The sequence below is a fragment of the Plectropomus leopardus genome, chromosome 18, assembly GCF_008729295.1.
Source record: "Plectropomus leopardus isolate mb chromosome 18, YSFRI_Pleo_2.0, whole genome shotgun sequence".
NCBI classification, from domain to species: Eukaryota; Metazoa; Chordata; class Actinopteri; order Perciformes; family Serranidae; genus Plectropomus; species Plectropomus leopardus.
The window spans coordinates 14346863-14367248 of record NC_056480.1 but is presented as its reverse complement, the minus strand read 5'-3'; the positions used below and the strand labels follow the sequence as shown (position 1 = coordinate 14367248).

The following is a 20386-nucleotide window of genomic DNA, read 5'->3' as shown; positions in this document are numbered from 1 at the left end:
AAAAATATGACATATACAGATATAAACCAAACAATACTGTTATGTCACTTCGGGGGTCCTGGTTGAAGAAACAGCAAAGTAGAGTGCTTCTTGTGTCTGAATGATTACAAGTAATTCAGTTGTGGGTCAACGCCTATGTGGCCGTAGTCAATTGGCTGTATATATCTGTTGGAACGACCTGGTCTGACACTGTGTGAGTATGTTTGTGTTAGAATGGCCTGGATGTCTTGTGAATCTCCAGTCTCTAGCGAGTATCCCTTTGCTATAAAATACCTCCCTTTGCATTGCTTCATTTCGACTGTTTGCAAAGACTGGACATTCACCTTCCACCATGGAGATATATATTTTGCATAGAGGGTCTGCGTTGTGACAAGCTACTAACAGTGACTATGGCTGATTGTTTTACTTATCTGTCAAATTTACTAGGGAGTCATTTGTGGCCACTGCATGAATTTTAGCACAGGGAGATCTCTCCCAGAAATTAACTCTTCTCTCATCAGTTGACTATTGACTTTGAGAAAGAGGTTGACGTAGAAGAACCACTAATATAGCAAAGTGTACACTTCCATGATTAAATGGAAGGTAAACCCATTTTCATCCTTTTTTTTTTCTTTAATTGAGTTTGCCCATCCTTTAAACTGTCAAACATTGACTTTATATGCATATTTATATGCGGTGTGTATGTATATATTAATATTATATATATATATATATATATATATATATATATATATATATATATATATATATATATATATAAAATAAATATAATGTCAACTACCCCTTTTATCATTATAACCCATTTTAAACTTAATTAGGAATATAGTCTTTTAGAGGAAATAATCAGTTTCTAAAAACTTGAATGGGTACTCCATTGATTTGTTTTTACACTTAAAGTTAAGGAACTTGCAAGAATCACAACTTAGCAGCAGGAGCTGAGATATCCTAACTTTTACTTTTTACTCATGTGTGAAGGGGCCAAACACACATGTCAAGAGCATCCTTTATTTTGCTGTATTCCATTTACCTCAAATGTTGAGGTTGGAGCTGGGAATGACGTCACACCCAAGTGGATCACTTTCTAGTACAACTAGTCGGAAAACCAAGATTTTGTTGCAAAAACCAGTTCAAGCCTAGTTAGACATTGCTTGCAATATCAGTTGATAACAACGCATTTATGCTGCATTTAGCATGTACAAAAACAGTGGAAACATGTCCACTGATAGAAGGACTGTTTGTAAAACTGTTTTGAGACACAAATGAGACAGAAGAGCTCAGAAACAGGATATAACAACAGCTTTCACTTCTATTGATGCGGAAAGGAGCCATCTTTGATTTTGCAGTGGGGGTTGGTGAGGTTCCTCCGACTTTCCAAGTCGGATATACAACTTCAGGGGGCATTTCAGTTGAAAAATTCCTGGTGACATCATCAGGGTTTATTTTTTTTCAAACTTTGGAAAGCTCTTTCAGAACCACAGAATACATTATACAACTGGGTAGTACTCCTTGTATCAGTAAACCGAACTTTAAGTGTAAAATGTTTGGAGTACCCCCGTAATTGAGTGCTTTATTTTGAAAGTTATAACAGTCACTTAGAGTAGGTCATAGTTTACACAGGTTTCACTGGACTTTAATGAAAACCTAAAACCATATGACTCAGATAAGGGAAGCTACAGACATATCAGCAAAAAAGCAAGGAACTAGCAGCACCCTCTGAGCTGCGCAGAGATGAGAGTGGCCACTCTGAAGTAATTGGAGCCAGTACTAAGCGCCAGTCCTGGCCGGTAAGTGTGCGGGTGTGAGTGCTGGCGTCTTGCCCCTGTGTCACTTTCAACCTCACAAGCTGCTTTGACGATTAGCTACTGCCGAGCAGCTCCAGCACTGCCCATTAGCACAAAGAGACAACAGCAGTGGCACTGACAAATGCAGTTTGCTGTCAGAGAATTAAAGATCTGGATTTTAGCTGCCTTCTAGACAGACATATTCAGAGCACAGGGAAGGCAGTTTTTGTCAAAATCCAGCCATTCTGTTGGACGTTTAATGAGTTCGACAAAATCCTGAGTTAACAGCACTGCCAGTTAGCAGGCACCAGTCTGGAACAATGGCATTTCTGTCAATCATTTTTACCAAATTTTCACTTAAAGGACTCCTGCAGCACTCCCAGTTGCCAAATTCTTAAAGACTGAGGAAGTGGATGATGTATGAGCATGAGCCAGCAATCGATCGATCTGTCGGCGTCCCTCTCTAACCCCTTTTCACGGCTGGCGTCACTGCAGTCCCTCAGCCTTTTACCCATTCCCGTTCCCCTGCCTGCCCCTATATTGCCCTCCCTTCTTTTTGCCTTTTTTTTGTTTCTGTTTGGTTCATTTTTGCTGTCCCTTCCTTTTTTCCCTTCCAGAAAGTGATGCACACTCGCAAAAGACATTCTGAGCTGTACCATGAGCTCAACCACTCGTCCAAGTTCCACACCATAGACAGGTATAGCAGGGACCCAGCCATGTCCACATTCAAGGTAAGACCATTGCCCAAACGCGGGACGGGAACCCGCTGCACCTCCACCCCCTTCTGCACTTAATCACAGCCCTCAGACCCCACCGTAACTTCAGCGCAGATCAAAATTGCAGTAGCATGCTTCACAAAAAGTGGTCAGCACTAACTTAATATTATCTGCACTATTTACAATTTTAATCATAAAAAAAATTGCAGCACATCAGGAACTACTTCTGAAAGCTGTTGTATTCATAATTTTGTCCCTTTTTTCCAGCTAAATTGCTGTCTTAGAAATGTGAAAACATTGTTTACTCCAACAAGGGAACTTGAATGTAAGCTGAATAATGTATTTTCATTCCAAATTGATTAATTCTCTGTTGTACTGATTATCACATCCATGGAAAATCAGGCAATAACTACCTCATCAATATAATTTTAGAGACACATTTTACTCCAGCTTTCTTACTGTGAATATCTTTTTACACCTGCTGTAATTGGCCTGAACTTAATTTATTCTCACTTGTGGTTGGTGCCTTATTAAATACCTGTCAAACAGTTGTTCAAATACGCTGTTAGCTAAGGAATAATCAATCATAGCTGGTTAATGAAATCTGCAATTTAAGACCTGTGAAACTATTTCTCACTCTTACCAAATCACCTCACCATAATGCATTGCTGAAAACTCATTTGTGCCTATACACACATATTTGTATGTGCCTGCGTCACTCTGGTGAATGCATTTCAATACTTGGCTTCATTGTCTATGTTTTGTGTTTTTTTCATGTGTCTGTGTGGGTTGTTAGGTGGGTCTGTGCGTCAGTGGAGTACTTGGGTGGGCACCTGTGTGCATGAAACACAGAAGCGTCTTTTGAATCATTAATACACCATTAGCAGCAGACGAAAGAGTCCTGCTCGCTCTGCTCTGACCTTCAGAGGGCCAGTTTCATTAAGATTTAAACACACGCGCACATGATCGCACTCCCCTCATCTGCGGAGCGTTAGTGCGTGGAGCTGTGATGAGTTAGCCAACCTTGATAGGTATACTTTCCCCTGGCATCGGCACCATGCTGGTTCACATCTAATTTACACCGCCAGCAGAGGAACAGAGGCCAGCCTGACATCTCTCATATTCCCAATGCCATGTAGCCACACACATACTGTACACACACACACACACACAAACCCGCTGCCACTTTTCCAATGCCAGACCGACGGCCTTTTCCTTCACTCCTCATTTGCTCAATGTCTTGATCAAGATTTTCAGAAGCATTGGCCAAATCCCCATTCATTAATGCCAAGCAAATATTTTATGGAAGAGAAGAAAAATGGCAGGCTGCTCGGAAAGGCATGAGCCATATATTAGAAGTGTGTGGTTCTTAACAGTTGCACTGCAGAATGCTAATGTGCCTCAGAGGGAGCGCAGGTGTGCTTTGAGATTATGCCCGAATGTGAAAGAAATGAAAGCCCAGCCACAAATAATAGATATGCTGTATTTAAACTAATTAAGACAAATTGGAACGCATATTTCCTCTGGGTAAGTGACGTCATATAAGTTATGAAATGAAAGGGCAGCATAGATATGGCTTATTCATCCAAATCCATTATGTTAAAAGTAAGTAGGCAGTTCACTTAACTGTGAATAATTACACGGATAATGCTATCAGTGTCAGGCCTTTGACAGGACCCAGCTTGAGTTCAGCTCTGCTGTTGTCAACATCTCACTTTGAGAGTCACCCCCAGACACGGACATGCTGACTATACAGTAATTATGGAGATGAGGAGGGTGTGTGTGGGTGTGCGTGTCCACACACTTGCATATCAGAGTGCCTACTTGTGTGGCTGCATGCCTCTGTGCGTGGCTGTAGGCATGAGTGTGTCTGTGTCCTCGTGTTCCATTTTTTTTGTTTGTGTGTTTGTCTGTTTTATGTTTGCGTTCAGTGTGTTGCACTGCCCCCGTTTGAAGCACATAAACTGTGTTTAGGAGACAATTATTGCATGAGTAATGATCTAATTGTTTCATAATAACTTTAATAACCTACTTTCTGTGCCATATAACAGACACTGACCGTGGTTTTCACATGTACTACATGAGTTCTGTGATTTAATAGCAAACATAATTGCATTTCACTGGGATATCTTCTCACGGATGGACACCCAAAGTACCGTGGATGTTGATACTCACCCTTAACTTCATATGGCCAATTGACTTAGTCACTTAAGGACTTGCACTATTGAGCATCTCACCTTTTAATGATGAGGGGGACAAGCAGGTTCCAGGCAAAACTAGTAGAAGGAAAACCCTCTCTCCCCGTTACCTTTTTAATGATGAGTCATCTACCTCAGTCAATGATGCTTCAAAAACTCATTAACCCCTCTGACTTTTGCAGGCCTCTTTCTCCTGTAAAGTGCCTAAACAGTATTTTAATCCAAACTCTAAACAACTTTAACCACTCCTCTCTCCTTTAAGGTGCCTAAACAGTATTTAAACATAAACCTTAAACAACTTTTAACCCCTTCTAAACCCCATGGCCGGTGTTTGCCTACCACAGGTCCCCCCTCCCCCACCACCGAGGCACAATACCGAGCCATCACTAGTGCGCAGAGCGTCCCTCGTTTACAAAGAGAGTCAACGTAAGACATACTAAACCCCGCATAAACCTCGTGAAGTAGAGCCCCTCTGATTCACTCTAAGGCTGATGAGTTGATGCGCTACATGTGACTGTATGTGTCAAAGTTTGCCACTGTATGTACTGTATCTGTGTTTCCAAGTTGTGAACATGTACATTTCACAAGTACTTGACTGTTACCTAAACCTCTTCTCCAGTTAGTGGGCTTGCCCTTTCAACTAGGCTTTGCAGGCCTGTCAAGCTTTTGATTTCTCCACATGTTGATGTGGTGGGTACATGGGTCTGTACTAAGAGTGATACTCAGCATTTAAAGAGTTTGCAGGAGTTGCGTCTTTGTAAGGCATAGAGTGCTTCAGGGATGACGTTGTATTTTTATAGGCCAACCTGGAAGCTTGCATCGCCCCGTTTCCCTTGTCAAATAACCAATGGGATTTTCCATTGAATTTCTGATCATTGCCAAAAATTAACTCTGTGGTATATAAAAAGTAATTTATGATACTAACACGTTTTGTTCAGCAAGATAATTTTAACAAATGAAAACCGTTTTTCAGCATTTTTGAAGCCTAAATGCAATCACCAGGAGTAAAAAGCTACTGCTAAGATAAAAAGAACCACACTACAATCGAGTCACCACCGCTACAAGGCTGTAAAGCCTTGTTCGACGGAGTTTGGTGTGATGACATTCTGTAGTCTCATTTAGCCGAGTGGAGTATTTGCTGATGTATTTATGTTGTAGAACAAATGAGAAAGTCTCTTAAGCTAGTGTTAACCACAGACCTGGCTTCTAACCAAAAACCCATAAAAAAAACATTGACTTGGGGCACCCACTAGCTCAAGGGAGTGTGGTTATGCGAACAGTCAATTTAAAGAAATGCAATTCATTCAATGCGTTCTATTATCAGTTTAAGTACATGTGACAAGAAAAAGCCTATGTCAAGACAAAAACTATTCACAGTTACAGTCACGCAGACAGTGTCAAACTATAAGCTTACCCCATGTAGCTGCTCATCTACGAGCTGTCAGCATTATCTCATAGTGAAGTGACTGTTTTTGATGAGCTTAAAAATTAGATGGTCCCCTGGTTGTGGTGGTCTAACAGTCTAGTGTATTGGTAGCTTGTACCTCCCTGTGCTTCTGCATTCATATGATGAATGCTAATTCCCCCACTTCCATCAACTCCTGTACAAATTCATATTGAGATGGATTTCTACAGTTGTCTGATGCAGAACTGGATTTATCATCCATGATAAAACAAAAACATAACAAGATTTCATTTTTGTTGTTCTTGTTTTGCTGTTTTGGGTTTTGTTCTCATTCCTGTAGCGCAACTGTGTGTGGTGTGACAATCCATACAGTCGTTGTGCCCATTTCAGTGCCTGAATTAAACCTTATGACCCAAACACCATAACTAAGTGATAAATCAGTTCATAAAGACAATGAGCCATCCAAACCAATTTATAATCACCTCATAAACCACGATTCTCTGTCCATAAACTAGCTCATTGGCACTAAAAAGGGCCAAACATGATGCACTTTGAATGGGTGCTGATGAGAGAAATATCACACGGGGTCAGAAGAGACCTGATTCATGTACGTCTCTTGAAAGGTAGGATCTGTGTGTTGAGGAGATGAGTGGATATCAGAAAATGTCCCCCAAACACAATGTTTTTTCTCTACTTTCACATCTTATTCAATTTGCTGATCAAGTGCAGAGGGCTTTAAGTGGTCTTAACCATCACGTTCCATCACAGGTAGCTCCACATACTTCAGTCTCTTGATTTCTGCTGTTCTTGTCTTGCTTTGTTTTTCCATACCACCTACTCATGCTGGTGTTAGTTCTATATTGCCAGGTAACTGGTAATTCCTTTTATTTACAACACTGATAGCCCAAGGCTATGAAGGAATGATTTACGTGTTTCACTTAATAGATGGAAACAAGGGGGAAAGACATGACCAGAAAGAAGTGGGAAGAAAACACTATATCACAAGACCCCCCATTAACCTCAATGTTGAAAATCACCTTGTCTGTGTTTTCTGTTAGGCTGCTGAGGCTAGCTGAGCTATTCCTGTCGTCTGAAAATAAATGCACATATTGTCCTCTGTTACATATTCTGTTTTTGAAAAAACATATGCATGACCTTTCAAATCGACACCACAAAATGGCTTACTGGTAAACTATTTCTAACAAAGGTCAGCTGCAGGCTGTGACTCAAACAGATATTTCACTCTTTGGTTTCAGGCATCTGCGTGCATTTTTAATGCAGAAAGATGCATAGCAACTCTTATGCGTCCTGAAACATGCCTACAAGAGGCACAGAGGTCACTGAGAGCTAATGTTGATCGATTGCAGATTGTTAGCAATTATTTTTGCTTATTGACATCACAAGAACAGCTACTGACCTTGACTCGAGTGTTTTGTGTAGATACACAGTTGCACAGAATAATATTTGTTGCAGTGGTAACACTTGTATTATACTCTGTTGAAGTGGATAGAAAGTGGGCCTCGCATTAATGCTAATGATAAAAACAAATCCAAATCCTCCTCTGTTTTAAGTGCAGTGGATGCTCAGGCAGGGGCCATATGGCCAGCAGGGGGATGGAGTCCATTTTCATTGTGTCTCTCATAATGGAGACAGGAGACAAATGGAGTCAGTGGGGTTACTGAGAGACAGAGCGGACCTAGTGTTTATGTAACACAGTATGTATTAGCAATGCTGTGTGCGCTAATGTTTAGATTTAGAACAGCTTCTTGGCCTCCGTCATTGTGGAGTTAGCCCGCCGTTTTCTATCCTCTCCGCAGGGTTCAGAAGGTCATAACACAAATTTGCATGCGGTGCCCAGTGATGCAGTGTTTGCCTCTCTGTGTGTGGGATGGACAGTGTGTGTGTGTGTGTGTGTGTGTGTGTGTGTGTGTGTGTGTGTGTGAGGGAGAGCGTTTGCACTGCATAATGGCCTGGCTGATGCATTTTTTAGCTCTCAAATGGGATATATTTCCATCCCGTCGTCTGCTATGTTCTTGATTAAATGAAGCGTGCTCGGCTTCCCTCTCCAGATAGTCAGTGAGGAGCGGCGCAGAAACGCAGTGGGATGGAGAGAAAGACAAAGGAAACAAGTGTTCTACTTTGTTGTGATTTAAGTCATGCTAGATCAGAGCAGGGACAGTGAGCACATTTTTTCGATTATGGAAGATGTATTTGCAATTCAATCTAAATGGCATGTGTTTGAATTCTGTGATGACAACCTAGGCTATTTGGCTTCACGTGGAAATATACTGATGTAGTCCGAGAGAGGTTCTTCCATTAGCCTGCACCATAAAAGAGAGGTGAGACCTGGGGTGCTCCCTTTATGCATCCACAGTTAACATTAGTGTCTGTTATTGATATTCCAGCATGTTTTTAGACCACTGAGGGGAATCGTAGCAAAGGTAATGTGTGTGCTTTGGGGATGTCTCGTGTAAAATGAAGATGTATAATTTTAAATGACAAAGACTCCATTTTTGTTGATTCAATGCAGGCAATTTGCCTGCACTTGCAAACCCTGTAGGTCTTGATAGTCAATTTTCTGGCATTAAGCTAAGGGGCTTCAATTTCACATCCCAGCAATAAAGCAAGTCCCCCCCTCTTCTCCCTCTTCATATCTCATTCTCCCCTCTATTCATCCTCACGGCTTGACATTTTACTCTCTCTTGCCGTCTCCCTCGTTTTCCCATTTCTCCCTCTAAACTCAGCCCTCGGTGGCACGTTTGAGGCATTAATTGAATAATTAATTCCTCTCATTAGCTTGTTTTTAATTATTTCCTTGCCCCCTTCTCCGTGCCGAGTATAAACTCATCAACTGTTTTCATCCTTCCACACAAATTGCCCATGAAAACTGAGGGCTGGCGGAGTGTAGCTTTAGCACACTGGCTCTATCAGTGGCTCCTAATGAGGGGACGGTTAGCCCAGGCGGAACAAGCCTAACACTGGCTTCGTGCACCAAGAGGCACAATACTAATTTAGCTCATTTAGTGTCCTTGGGCCAATTAAAGGGAGGTGAAAAGGGCGGAATCGCTAGCTGGAACTGTTTTCACTATATTGCGCTGCATTGCACAGGCCTAGACAGCAGCAAACCAACCCTGTGTGTCTGATTGCTCGTTTGTTTGCAATGTGTTACACTAATGTAATTTATTTGCCCTACATTCTCCAGATTTGGCTCCTTTGAAGGGGCCTTATTATTTGTGACACACATTCCTTCTCGTCTAAGGGGTAAATGGTCCTAAAGACTGCTATGCCCAGTTAGCCTATTTTTGTGCCCCCTAATAAATTATGCCGGTGCTGAATAGGCAAACTGGATCATAATCTCTTAATATAATGAAATAAACACACATAACAACCTTGAAATAGACTAAAGTCCCGCTGACAGCTGCAACACAACAGTCATATTCTGGTATCCACTCAGTGTATTCTTGCATCGTTTGATGTTGCTTTCATTTTCTCCATGTATAAATGTGATTTAAGTTTGTTTTATGTCACACTCAGTGTATGTCTCTTTTTTTTTGTTTTTTTGCCTTACTGCCACATTTTATTGATTTCTGTTTTTTTTTTTTGTTTTGTTTCCTGTTGTATGTCCTTTGTTTCCTGACTGGGCCTTGTGTTGCATGCTTGTTGTCATGTCCCAGTTTGAATGTAGCCAGACAGTCAGCAGAACCATGGGCATCCAAGTCAACAAAGGTAAAGTTAACCCACTTACCTACAACCACCTGTCCTTCCCCATCATCTCCCAGTGACAGCCTGCTGCATTGCTCACCCACATCCAGACACAATTTCCATTCCATGGTCCAAATAAGGGGGACTGTGAGTGGCAGAGAGTGGGCCTCATCCACCAACACTGTAGCGGAGGCTTCTTGAGAAGGCTTTAGATGTTTGTGCTGTAGCATCTTTTTCTAGTCTGCGCAATCCCTACAAACACCCCTTCACTTACCTGTGTCATGCTTGTGGCATTTTCTCTCAAATAATCATGTAGCTTGCTTAAAACATCAAGTGCTGGGCGATTAGGCAAAATTTCCATTCTGGGACTGTCACGCCTTTAACCAATGATGGACATTGTATTTTTGGTCTTGTGGTGCATACAGCCACACTAGTGCCATTTGCCCCTGCTGTGCCTGCAAAAACTATCATGGCGAGTACTTTACCGTACTGCCATGATTTCTCTTTAAAAGCCACAATGGACCTGTAAATGAGTTGTTCAAATGGCTGGCATTGTTCAGGGACAGTATCAGTGAATGAAAACCCATTATGCCTGTTTCATCGCAAAAAACATGGTGCACAAACAGTACTCTCAGAGGTTAATTATTTGAATAACATTCCAAGTTTTAAATAGTGATAAGGCATATACACTAAGGCACTCAGTACAATTACTGAAACTGCCCAAAAAAAACTGTCAGCCATAACAGATGACAGCTTTTGATCTTTTAAGAGGCTTGTTAAATGGTGTAAAGAAATATACACGTTTCACGTATTGGACAGTGGACAGGTAATAAAGGAGATGAAGAAAGACAAAATGACAAGAAAAGCAAAAAGAGCAAAAGGAAGAGTTGATGAATAAATGTAAGATCTGCATCCGTTTCATCAGTTAAATCTCCAACAATATATCATATTGTATAAACTGAGTATAACTTTAGTATGTAAAAGCTTAAAGGAGCTCTATACGATGATCAGAGCATTAATATCACAGCAAATTTATCAAGTGACATAATAACACAACACTCCCTCTGTGTGTGTTGCAATCAGAGCTTGTCTGTTTTTTGTTTTGATAGCTGGTCCCTGCCACGCGTTCATGTTACTGCATGTGTATATCCTACTGCCTAGTTAATTACCGAAAATCTGCAATGCTCTCATTTGCAATGAGCATTGATATCACCACAGTGACAGTGCGGTAGCATAGCACATACCTTTATCCACCCTGGTCTACACCATCAGCTTAGCTCTGTCAGTACTGTTGCCGTTGTTAGCAGTGTGTATGGAGTTGGAACTGTTTGCTTCTAGCCACCGGCTCAGCCACGTCCATATTGAGAGCCATGTGCAGACAATCTCTGTATCATTAATAATACCATGTAGGTCTCCTTTAATCAGTAAAGTAACTAGGAACTAAATTTGTCACATAAATGTAGTGGACTAAGTGTTAGTCCATAAATACAAGTTCCTTAAAGTTGTAGTACAGTACTTGTGTTAATGTACTTACTATAGTACTACACTTACATTCTACCACTGATGCTGCTGACAAAATATCAACTTAAAGTATCAACCAATCGCAAATTTTATGTTTCTATATTTTTTCAGCATATCGGTTGGGGCACACTAATGATCACATCACATATGGCGGTGTGCTGAGACCTAGAAATGTCTTTGTGCCTTTTACCAAAAACAAACTCATTCAGACCCGTTCCCAAACTCTTACACAAACAGCTCGCTTTAAAAGAATGATGTGCAATTTCTCTGCTGCTTTTTGCAGAAAAAAAAAAAACAATATAAACATAAACTTATTATTGTTTGTCACAGAAGCTTTTTTACAACAACCTAGAATACTCCTAGCAGGGGAAAAAAAGCTCCAGTCAATATAGCCAATATTTGCCAAGTCATTGGAACCACTGAAGGGAATCAATTTGTGCCCAGACTTGAGGCGCACTGGGATTTAGAGAGTACAAATGACGTGATACCCCCCCCCCCCCAAACCAAACAAAAGAACAAATACTGCTTAGAGCTGCTGGCCAGCCACCACAAGAGAACAGCATCACCAAATGCTACAGGACTTTTCTGTTTTGCCTTTTTCTTTTTTTGTATGTTTGTTTTGTTTTTGTTTTTGCACTGGTGTTGCTGGACTCATCACAAGCTCCGGGCCTGACCAGCCAACTAGGAAAACACCTGTTTATTGAGAACACCTGTACACAACAGACCACCCGGACAGAAGCGCACCAGCATAAGCAGCAGTTTGCTTACCAAAAAAAAAAAAAGACAGGGACATAAAATAAACGATAGATAACACTGCAGAGGTACAACGGGGGGAGGAAGGTTTATGTGTTTAAGCTGGAGGCAGAACATACAGAGTCAGCAATGTCCACTTTATAGCCTAGCTTTAACTATTTTATGTGTTGTGTTAACACATACAGTATAAAATCAATAATGCAGATAGTGTAGATAGCATTTCCATGCACTAATAACCAGATTCGTTATCCTCTTTCAACATTATTTAGAAAACATGAGCTTCGACGCCTCTAGCAGTGCACAGCAGATTCACTGTTACGGCTTTTAGAATCAGATTACTCTACACCCACATGCCGTCCTTTCTTTTATCCCCTCTATAGTAGTTGTAGTTGCTGTTCGTGGTGCATAGCATGTAGAATCCTTCAGTCACCCTGCCCTTGCTTTGTCGGTTTTTCCTCTAAGCTTTGGCAAGTTAGAACATTGAAAATACTGCGTGTTCCAACACAGTTTGATTATGTGCGCACAACCATGCTCGTATTGCGTGTTTGATCTCTTGTTTCTGTTCATGCGTGCATGTTTTGAGTGTGTACACGTGTTGTATTTTCTCATGAGAGAGCTGGTGAGGGGGATAGAGAGAAGGGGTAAGGTGTGAGAGCAGCGACTGCCTGTTCACCCACTGAAGGTGTGGGAACAATGCTATTGTTTCAGGGCAGAGTTGTCAGTGACTGTGATCCCCCCTCCCTCCTTCCTCCCCTCTTCTCTCTCTTTCTTTTCCTCTGCCTCCCTCCCTCTTTCTCGTCACCCCCCCCCGCCCCCCCCTTCTCCTTCCCATTTCATCACCACAGAGGGAAAAGCGATGGAGCATTTCGTCTGCCGGAGGTGAAAAGAACTCGTCGAGTGTAAGTAGAGGGGTTTCTGGCAGAGAGAGGTAGAAAGAGAGGGATGAGATGGGGCTTTGGGGCAAGGAGGGAATGGAGGCAAGGCAGAGATGGCGAAAGGGAATGGATAGACACGCAGTAGCAGCACAATCGCGTTAGCCTAGTCTCCCAGGGATAAAGTTGGGCTTAACTGCAGCATTACCCACACTCCTGCATTACAAAATGTTCCTTCGCCAGCATTTAGCATGCAAATTGGCTCCCAGATTATTCCTTTTGTATTCATTTTACCAACTGTCAGGCTGTGACGCAGGGAGAATGATAATCAGGCAGATATTGCCCCCTAGCGCTCTGGCGACGATCATCACGCTGCAAAGGGGTGGGGAGGGAGTGCTGTGTTACTGCAGATCAATGACTTGTGTGTTTTTGTGTGTGTGTGTGTGTGTGTCTCTGTGTCTGATGAACAGGTAGACATGGATTGAGGGTATGAATAGCTCAAAGTGAATTACACATGAGAACTTAATAAGAGTTGATGAAGGGAAGGTGGGATTGTGGAAAAAGAAAACAAAGTGAAAGGAGACTGCTGAGTTAGAGATAGAGTTGAAGTGCGCTCTCAAATGGATTACATAGGCACAAGTAGGCACACAGAGAGCTCCCTTTAAAACAGTAGTTCCCAACTGTAGCGGTCCAAAAGTGGGTCGCAGTGCCATTCGGAATGGACCGCAAGTGACTCACGGTCATGTTAAGTTTGTAGAAGTATATGAATTGAAGTATATGAATGTGCAGCACATAGCTTTTATTTTTGAAGTTTGGTTTCCTGCTGTAGAGTATCAGATTTTTTTTTTTATATAACAGAAACAATTTCATTGCCCTGTTCTTGGGATTATGTGGCCTTTTTTCCCAAAATATGAATAGGCCTAGGGGACTGTTTTTTATTCATCAAATTTTGAAAAGACAAAAAAAAAAAAAAAACAATAAATTGCCAATTTTTTTCTTAGACAAAACATGCCTTCCAAACCGACAGGCCTAAATTAATGACAAAGGAGAAATCTGGACAGAGTGGCTGGACCGGATGGGAACCACTGCTTTAGATATGTTGTACTGCGAGATATGCCCTGTGAATATTCACTCTTGTTAATGTGACTATTCGGCTCCATGTAGTCCAAAAAGCTCTGCTGCAGCTGGGTCCATCATGTCTGTGAAAAGCACCGCAAGTAGTCCATCTTGGTTTCTGTCTTTGAATGTGTCGCTCCACCAAAAGTCATCTGGGCCAGCGTTTCCCCCATGTCTTTCCCAACTCGAATCTGTGAAATCATTATCTCAGCCAGATACCCACTCTGATTTGAATAATGGCCCCTTATCTGATGCATAATGCTACCTCTAATTATGTTTTTTTTTTTGCTAATCCTCAAACATGTATATTACATGCATGGTGGGCACATCTGCGGACCACATGCAGAGATCACAGAACAGAGCCGGGAACGTTTTGTTCTTTTATCAGTCTGAAAAGTCAGTGATTGGAAGAGGTGGGAGATAAAAGACGTAAGGTCTCATTTCGGAGAAGAAAATAAGTATGTTTTGATGATAGGAAGATAGAAAGGTGCCTTGAACTACAGGTATGTATGGCCCTGCTTGTGTTTGTGAGGTTAAATCATTTCTAAGAAATGGCACTTAGAGGTTGGTCTTTGTATGTGTGTTGATATTTGCAAAGTTTAGGGATCCAATTTATCTTCTGTGAGTGCATATTTTATGTATCCATCTCCAAATCTGTATACTGTCCAAAAGTAACCAGGGCAGTGCTTTCCAGATACTTAATTTGAATGAGAATTCAATTTTGTGACATTGTGGGTCTTATTTCACAGTGTTGGCATCATTTCTACCCCTTATCCTAACAAAGTACTCCCCAAATGTGATTGTTGAATTTTAGAACGATTGCTACAAAGTCAGACATGGCAAGAAACACAAGCGGTCCGATAATTAGACATTTTGAAAACAAGCAGTGTTGGGAAAGTTATTTTGAAATGTAAGAGGTAACAGATTACTAGTTACCTTGTTAAAATGGAATAAGATACATAACTATTTTAATTACTTAAAAGTAATGTAACTTATTACATTTGATTACTTTTTAACAAAATTTTTAAATTGGGCAATGAAGTTAAATAGACCTAAAAACATAAGTGCATAAATGTTGTCCTCAGATTTGTCTGACCCGAGTTGTCCAAAAATATGTCGAAAGATGGCATTCCTGCACAGCAAAAAGATGTAACGCAACAGAATGAATGTTTTATTCAACATATAGACTTTTTACTGAAAATATTTTTTCATATGTAACCCCTTTGTAATCACCAACATTTTGATTAGAAACGGTAATTTAATTACATATTTTTTCTCAGTGACTGTAACTGATTACAGTTATATTTATTTTGATATTTAATTACTGTAACTAATTACGCGTAACTGCTTACTCCCCAACACTGGAAACAGAGACACAGTTTAATGAGATTCCACTTTATTTGGAGATAAAACCAAAAGTAAGTGCACCCAAAATACCTCTAATAATCCATCATTGAACAGGAAAACTGGTATGCACTAGGGACAGGCATTTTAAGTAATTTTCACATTCAAGTACACACATTAATTGATCAAAGAGTATTTGAGTACTTACAACAGTCTAACCTAAGAATAGTAATGCAAATTGGCCAACAAGAGAAAATTGATAGAAATTAAAATTCATTTGTTTAACAACCCTCAGTTAGATGATTAAACCAAAGTTAACTTGAGAAAAAACAGCAGACTGTTTTTGCTTCTGTGCTTCCAGTTTAATATCTGCCCTGTCAACTCTCGCAATTTTATAAATCAAACCCTGTTTACGGGTGTTGGGGAATAGTGCTGCATTTGCGAAGTATTTTGTCGATCTGGAGGCAGCTACAAATTATGATAAATTGCCTCAAGTGAGGGTGTGGGGTAAGATATAAGATTACCAGATGTCTGTTGCTACATCCTCATCTCTGGTTGAAGTTTATTGCTCAAGGCTACATTAGCCGCTACTAGCATAACACACCAAAATCACTGACTGAACTGTTGCTAGTCAAGTTGCATTATGAGTAATTCAAGATGCCTAAATTACTCATAATGCAACTTGTATGGACAAGGAAAAAGTCTGTAGATTTTAATAGGTGCCGCAAAAGTTACTCCTCTTGGGCAGGTTGGTATTTTCAACATGTTCTCACCCCAAGTCGTCACATATTGCAGCTTTGTCAGTGGACTTCAACATTTAAGCATTTCATTTTTGGTATCCTTCTGCATCTTCCCTTTAAGCTTCAGGATGCCGCTTACTTGACGTCAGCAAACGTGCATGGCAGGATTACACTGCATGCGGTTATGTTTAGGCAACTATAACACATAGCAACCAACGCACATTCTGGCACTGATGGTTAGGTTTAGGCGACAAAGTCACGGATGGTTAGGTGTAGGTGAAGGAGGCACACGATAAGTTGTAAAAAAAAAAAAAAAAAAAACCATCACATTCACACGGGAAGCGAACACAGGAACCCATCCACCGGCCCTCGTGCTCCTTATATTATGTCGTTCGGCGGCGTTTTAACCTGACACCATCATGCCACATTTCTTGTGCACATGATAGGTTCCACCCGGCTGCGTTCTCAAGAGACGCTGCCCATGCACATATTGGCGGATGCAGCAGATGCCGTATTGCCATCCAGCAATGTATAATAACACGGTGCCCGGTTCAGTTCTGCAGCATTTTCACCTGACACCATCCAGCAGCATTTCATGTACACGTGAAAAGTACCTTTTGGCGTTGTGCACTTAAGCCAAGAGCATTGACAAAGCGGTGCTATTTTACAAGTTCGGAATGAAAATGGACTGGTATTTTTGCTCTGCTGGAAGTTGGTCTATAAATGGATGGATGTTAATAACAGAGTTTGGCTAATCTAACTTGTGTTTCTTGCCCTGTTAGACAACACGTCAGTGATGTCACCACTGTTATTATTACAGATAATAATTGCATTCAAAACCATCAAAATAAAATCCAGGATTTATGCAACCAGAACTTCACTGAGATTTTATATCTTTTTACATCCATGTTGTGCCTTCAAACAGCTTATTTTTCCTTACATTGCCCTTTCCCTTGTCCCTCTTCTCCATCAGGACAAGTCAACCCCGGAGGACCAGAGTTCCTGGGACAGCTTCAAGACTATGACCCCTGAGCTGTCCATCGTGCCTGGGGAGCAGAAAGACCGGATGGAGCTGCACAATAAGAACTGGGACTCCTCCTCCGCCAACACGCCTGACTCGTCCGAGGGAGACTTCCAGACTGAAGTGTGAAGACACACACACATCCACATACTCACTTGAATACACATGTGCTCACGCTGAGACAAACTCCTGAAAAAGCTATACATAAGTACATGATTTCTCGCAAAGATCTCACACACACTGCTCCCTGTCTCTTGCAATGTGCTCTGTTGGATCCCATACTGTATTTGTTTACTGCTGCAGTGGACAGACACGAAAGAGGACTGTTCTACTCTATATTTTCGCAAAGACTACTGAAAAGAAAGAACAGGGGCTTGACACGTCTGGGACTGAGGAAAATTTTTAAATGAACTAAAAAAAACTATGAAAAACTTATTTCTGAGAAAAATGTCTTGATTTTATTCTGGAGAAAAAAGAAAATCTCTTTCAATTGTTTGATGATTTGGGGGGTAAAAAAGAAAAATAATATTTCTGCACCGTTCAGTTCTTTTTATAGCAAGGGGAAAAAAATTTCACTGAGGTTTCCCACACTGGTAGCCCCCCCTAGTCACCCTGCTTTCATTTATGCCCTTTTTCCTCCTAATGGATGACGGAAGCATTCGATCTCTCAGTCTTTACTCTTTTTTTTTTTTATTTAATTTTTTTCTTTTGGTCATTTTGGATGGATCTGGGATGGGGGAAGAGCTGCTCAGTGATATGTGCCATCCGCTCTGCTTTTTTCAGGTTCCAGTTCAACAATCCCATCCATCCATTCCTCTCACATCCTCTGTGTCAACATTGTATTCCCCCTTTTTTTGTGTATTTTCTATGGTTTAGTTAAAAAAAAAATGTCCTCCTCTATGGTTTGAAACTTTTAATGGAAAAATAATACGATTGAAACAACTGTTCAAGGAGAATTGATTTATTTTCAGACTGGTTTGATTTCTGCTTGTGCTGCCTTTTTTCATTATTTTTTCTCTTTTTTTTCTTTTCCTGTGAGAATTAACCCATGTGGAACTTTCAAAAACATGATTTAGGACACACACACAGCGCATAATGTGAGCTTGCTTTCTGAGGTAATGTGTGCCGCATGTTATTCACCCATGAGGGTAAAGAAGGATAGCGATCGTCATGCAGATTCTCGCTTCTCCTCCTTTCTTCCCCCCCAGTGCTTAGAGATAAAAGCCTTTAGAGATTGCAGCATCTGAATCCATTTCAGCCATCACCAATCACGTCGAAAAAGAGAATATCTCATTCATTTTCAGCCCAAATGGGATCTGTGCGAGCTCTGTTTAGCATCTCTCATATCGCTAAAATGTACGCTTATGCCGCCAAGTGAAATATCAATCGCTTTAGCAGCTAACTTGCTCTTCCTCTGTTACTGAGGGAATATTGCTGGCTTCACCTGACCCGAGGAGGCTTTTCAAGCCAATGATATGCAAGACTAGACACAACTTGAGCCAGATTTGAGCCAAGAACCCCATCACGGATTCAAAGATAAACATGCCTTCCTTTGCTTTCGTCTACCACCTCCTTCTCCTCTGCCCACCCAGTGTTGTGCTACCAGGAGGCATGAAATCTTAATGTTAGCATTGAAGCCAGATGTATAATTCCTCCTTCACATGGAGCCCTGTTTGTGTGATTGTATCCTGCACTTCTGAGCACAGCAGCTGCGGAGAGCAAGAGAGAGTGAAATAGAAAGACAGAGATGAAGTCACAGAGGTTACGAGCCTACAAGGTGGCGGACTGAAGAGGAAACAGCTCCCCCCCAAAAAAAGCCAATGGTGATGCTTCCTGCTTGACATTCTCCATCCGTGCTTCGGTCTCTAAAGGGGCAAGCAGTTTCCTGCTGTTGCTACATTAGCACATCAGTCCTCCACACACCGACAGAGAGAAAGTGTCAGAGTGCAGGATGAATTCAATAGACGGCTCGATAACTTTTCTGTCTATGTTCAAAGCGGCTTCCATTAATCTAACAGTCTGGAGAAAGAGATGAGAGACAATTTGGGGAAAGAAAAAAAAGGGCAAGAGAAAATGGTAGCCAAGGAAAAGAGATCCAAAAAAATATAGAAAGCTAGAGGCAGGCAGAGATGCAGATTAAGAAGGGGTGTGCTCAAAACAGTAATTATCCGGGGATGGCGATTTGTCCTGACATTTTCCAATGCAGCCCTCAAACCATCTGTTTAAAGATCCCTAATGTGGTAGTCGTGCAGCACGGCGCAGATGGTGAGACAAGAGTGCGGCCCTTCTAACCTTTCAAGCTAATCAGCTGATAGGGGAACCCAAAGCCCGGCTCTCTCTGAGGCCCCCAGGTCGCAGAGCTAAGGTCACATTCACCTGACCTTCTGTGAGACGTGGGATCCAGATTGGCTGTGCGGCGCGTCCATACAGAAGAAGGCAGCGGCCTGTCACAGGGCAGTGTCTCAGTCAATGGGTGTCGATCTATAGCAGAAGAAAACATCAGTCTCAGGGGAAACAGATTCGACCTTTACACAGACAAATGAGGTTTTTTATACTTAAAAGCCATCATTAGGGGGAGTACTGCAGATGTATTCTCTATAATTCCTTGTTCCCATGGTTACTTATAAATAGGATTAAAGAGAGAAATGGGAAAGTGTTATTTCAGCGCAGTATGAGATTTTCTTACTTTCTGTTAGCGAGCTTATTTTGAACCTTATGAGAGATTTCAGGCTGGACTTTAAGTTTTCATCTTCAGGAACGGTAAGTGAGAAGCTGCTCAACTGATAGAAATGTTTAATCACCCCGACTGAGATCTCCTTGCAATTTTACAATTTCATTGTCTATGATGAACACTGGATTGATGCTAGTGCATAAAGTTGATGCGAGTATGCCATCTTATTTTCCTTTGTGTGTTGAAAGCCTGCCAAACACAATTTCCAACTTAAGGCGGATGACAGCTCCAAAATCCTACTATGCTCACCTTCACCTCCACCCTTCAGCCTTTGATGCTTAGGTGTTAACCGACTGCTACAACCATCCGACATCCCGTTGATTTATGACTGAAAACCCCTCCCTTTCCTTTTCTCTCTCATTTCTGTTCTTTTTATACATAAGATTGTACAAAGTAGTCCTCTAATGTTTTCATAGTGTCTTTTTATATGAAAATAAATTTTCAAATTGATCTCAGTGTCTCATATGTGCATGACACGCTGATTCA

At 41.3% G+C, this 20386-nt stretch overlaps 1 protein-coding gene across 1 annotated transcript in view; it reads left to right on the top strand.

The window, feature by feature from the left end:
• adgrb2 (adhesion G protein-coupled receptor B2) overlaps positions 1-17783 on the top strand; it is a 243880-nt gene extending 226097 nt beyond the window's left edge. Inside the window, exons 34-36 of the mRNA XM_042506819.1 lie at positions 2399-2512; positions 12922-12975; positions 17122-17783. Coding sequence (XP_042362753.1) covers positions 2399-2512; positions 12922-12975; positions 17122-17298 — 345 coding nt within the window. The 3' untranslated portion in view covers positions 17299-17783. The remainder of the gene's footprint in view (positions 1-2398; positions 2513-12921; positions 12976-17121) is intronic.
• The last annotated feature ends 2603 nt before the right edge of the window (positions 17784-20386 follow it).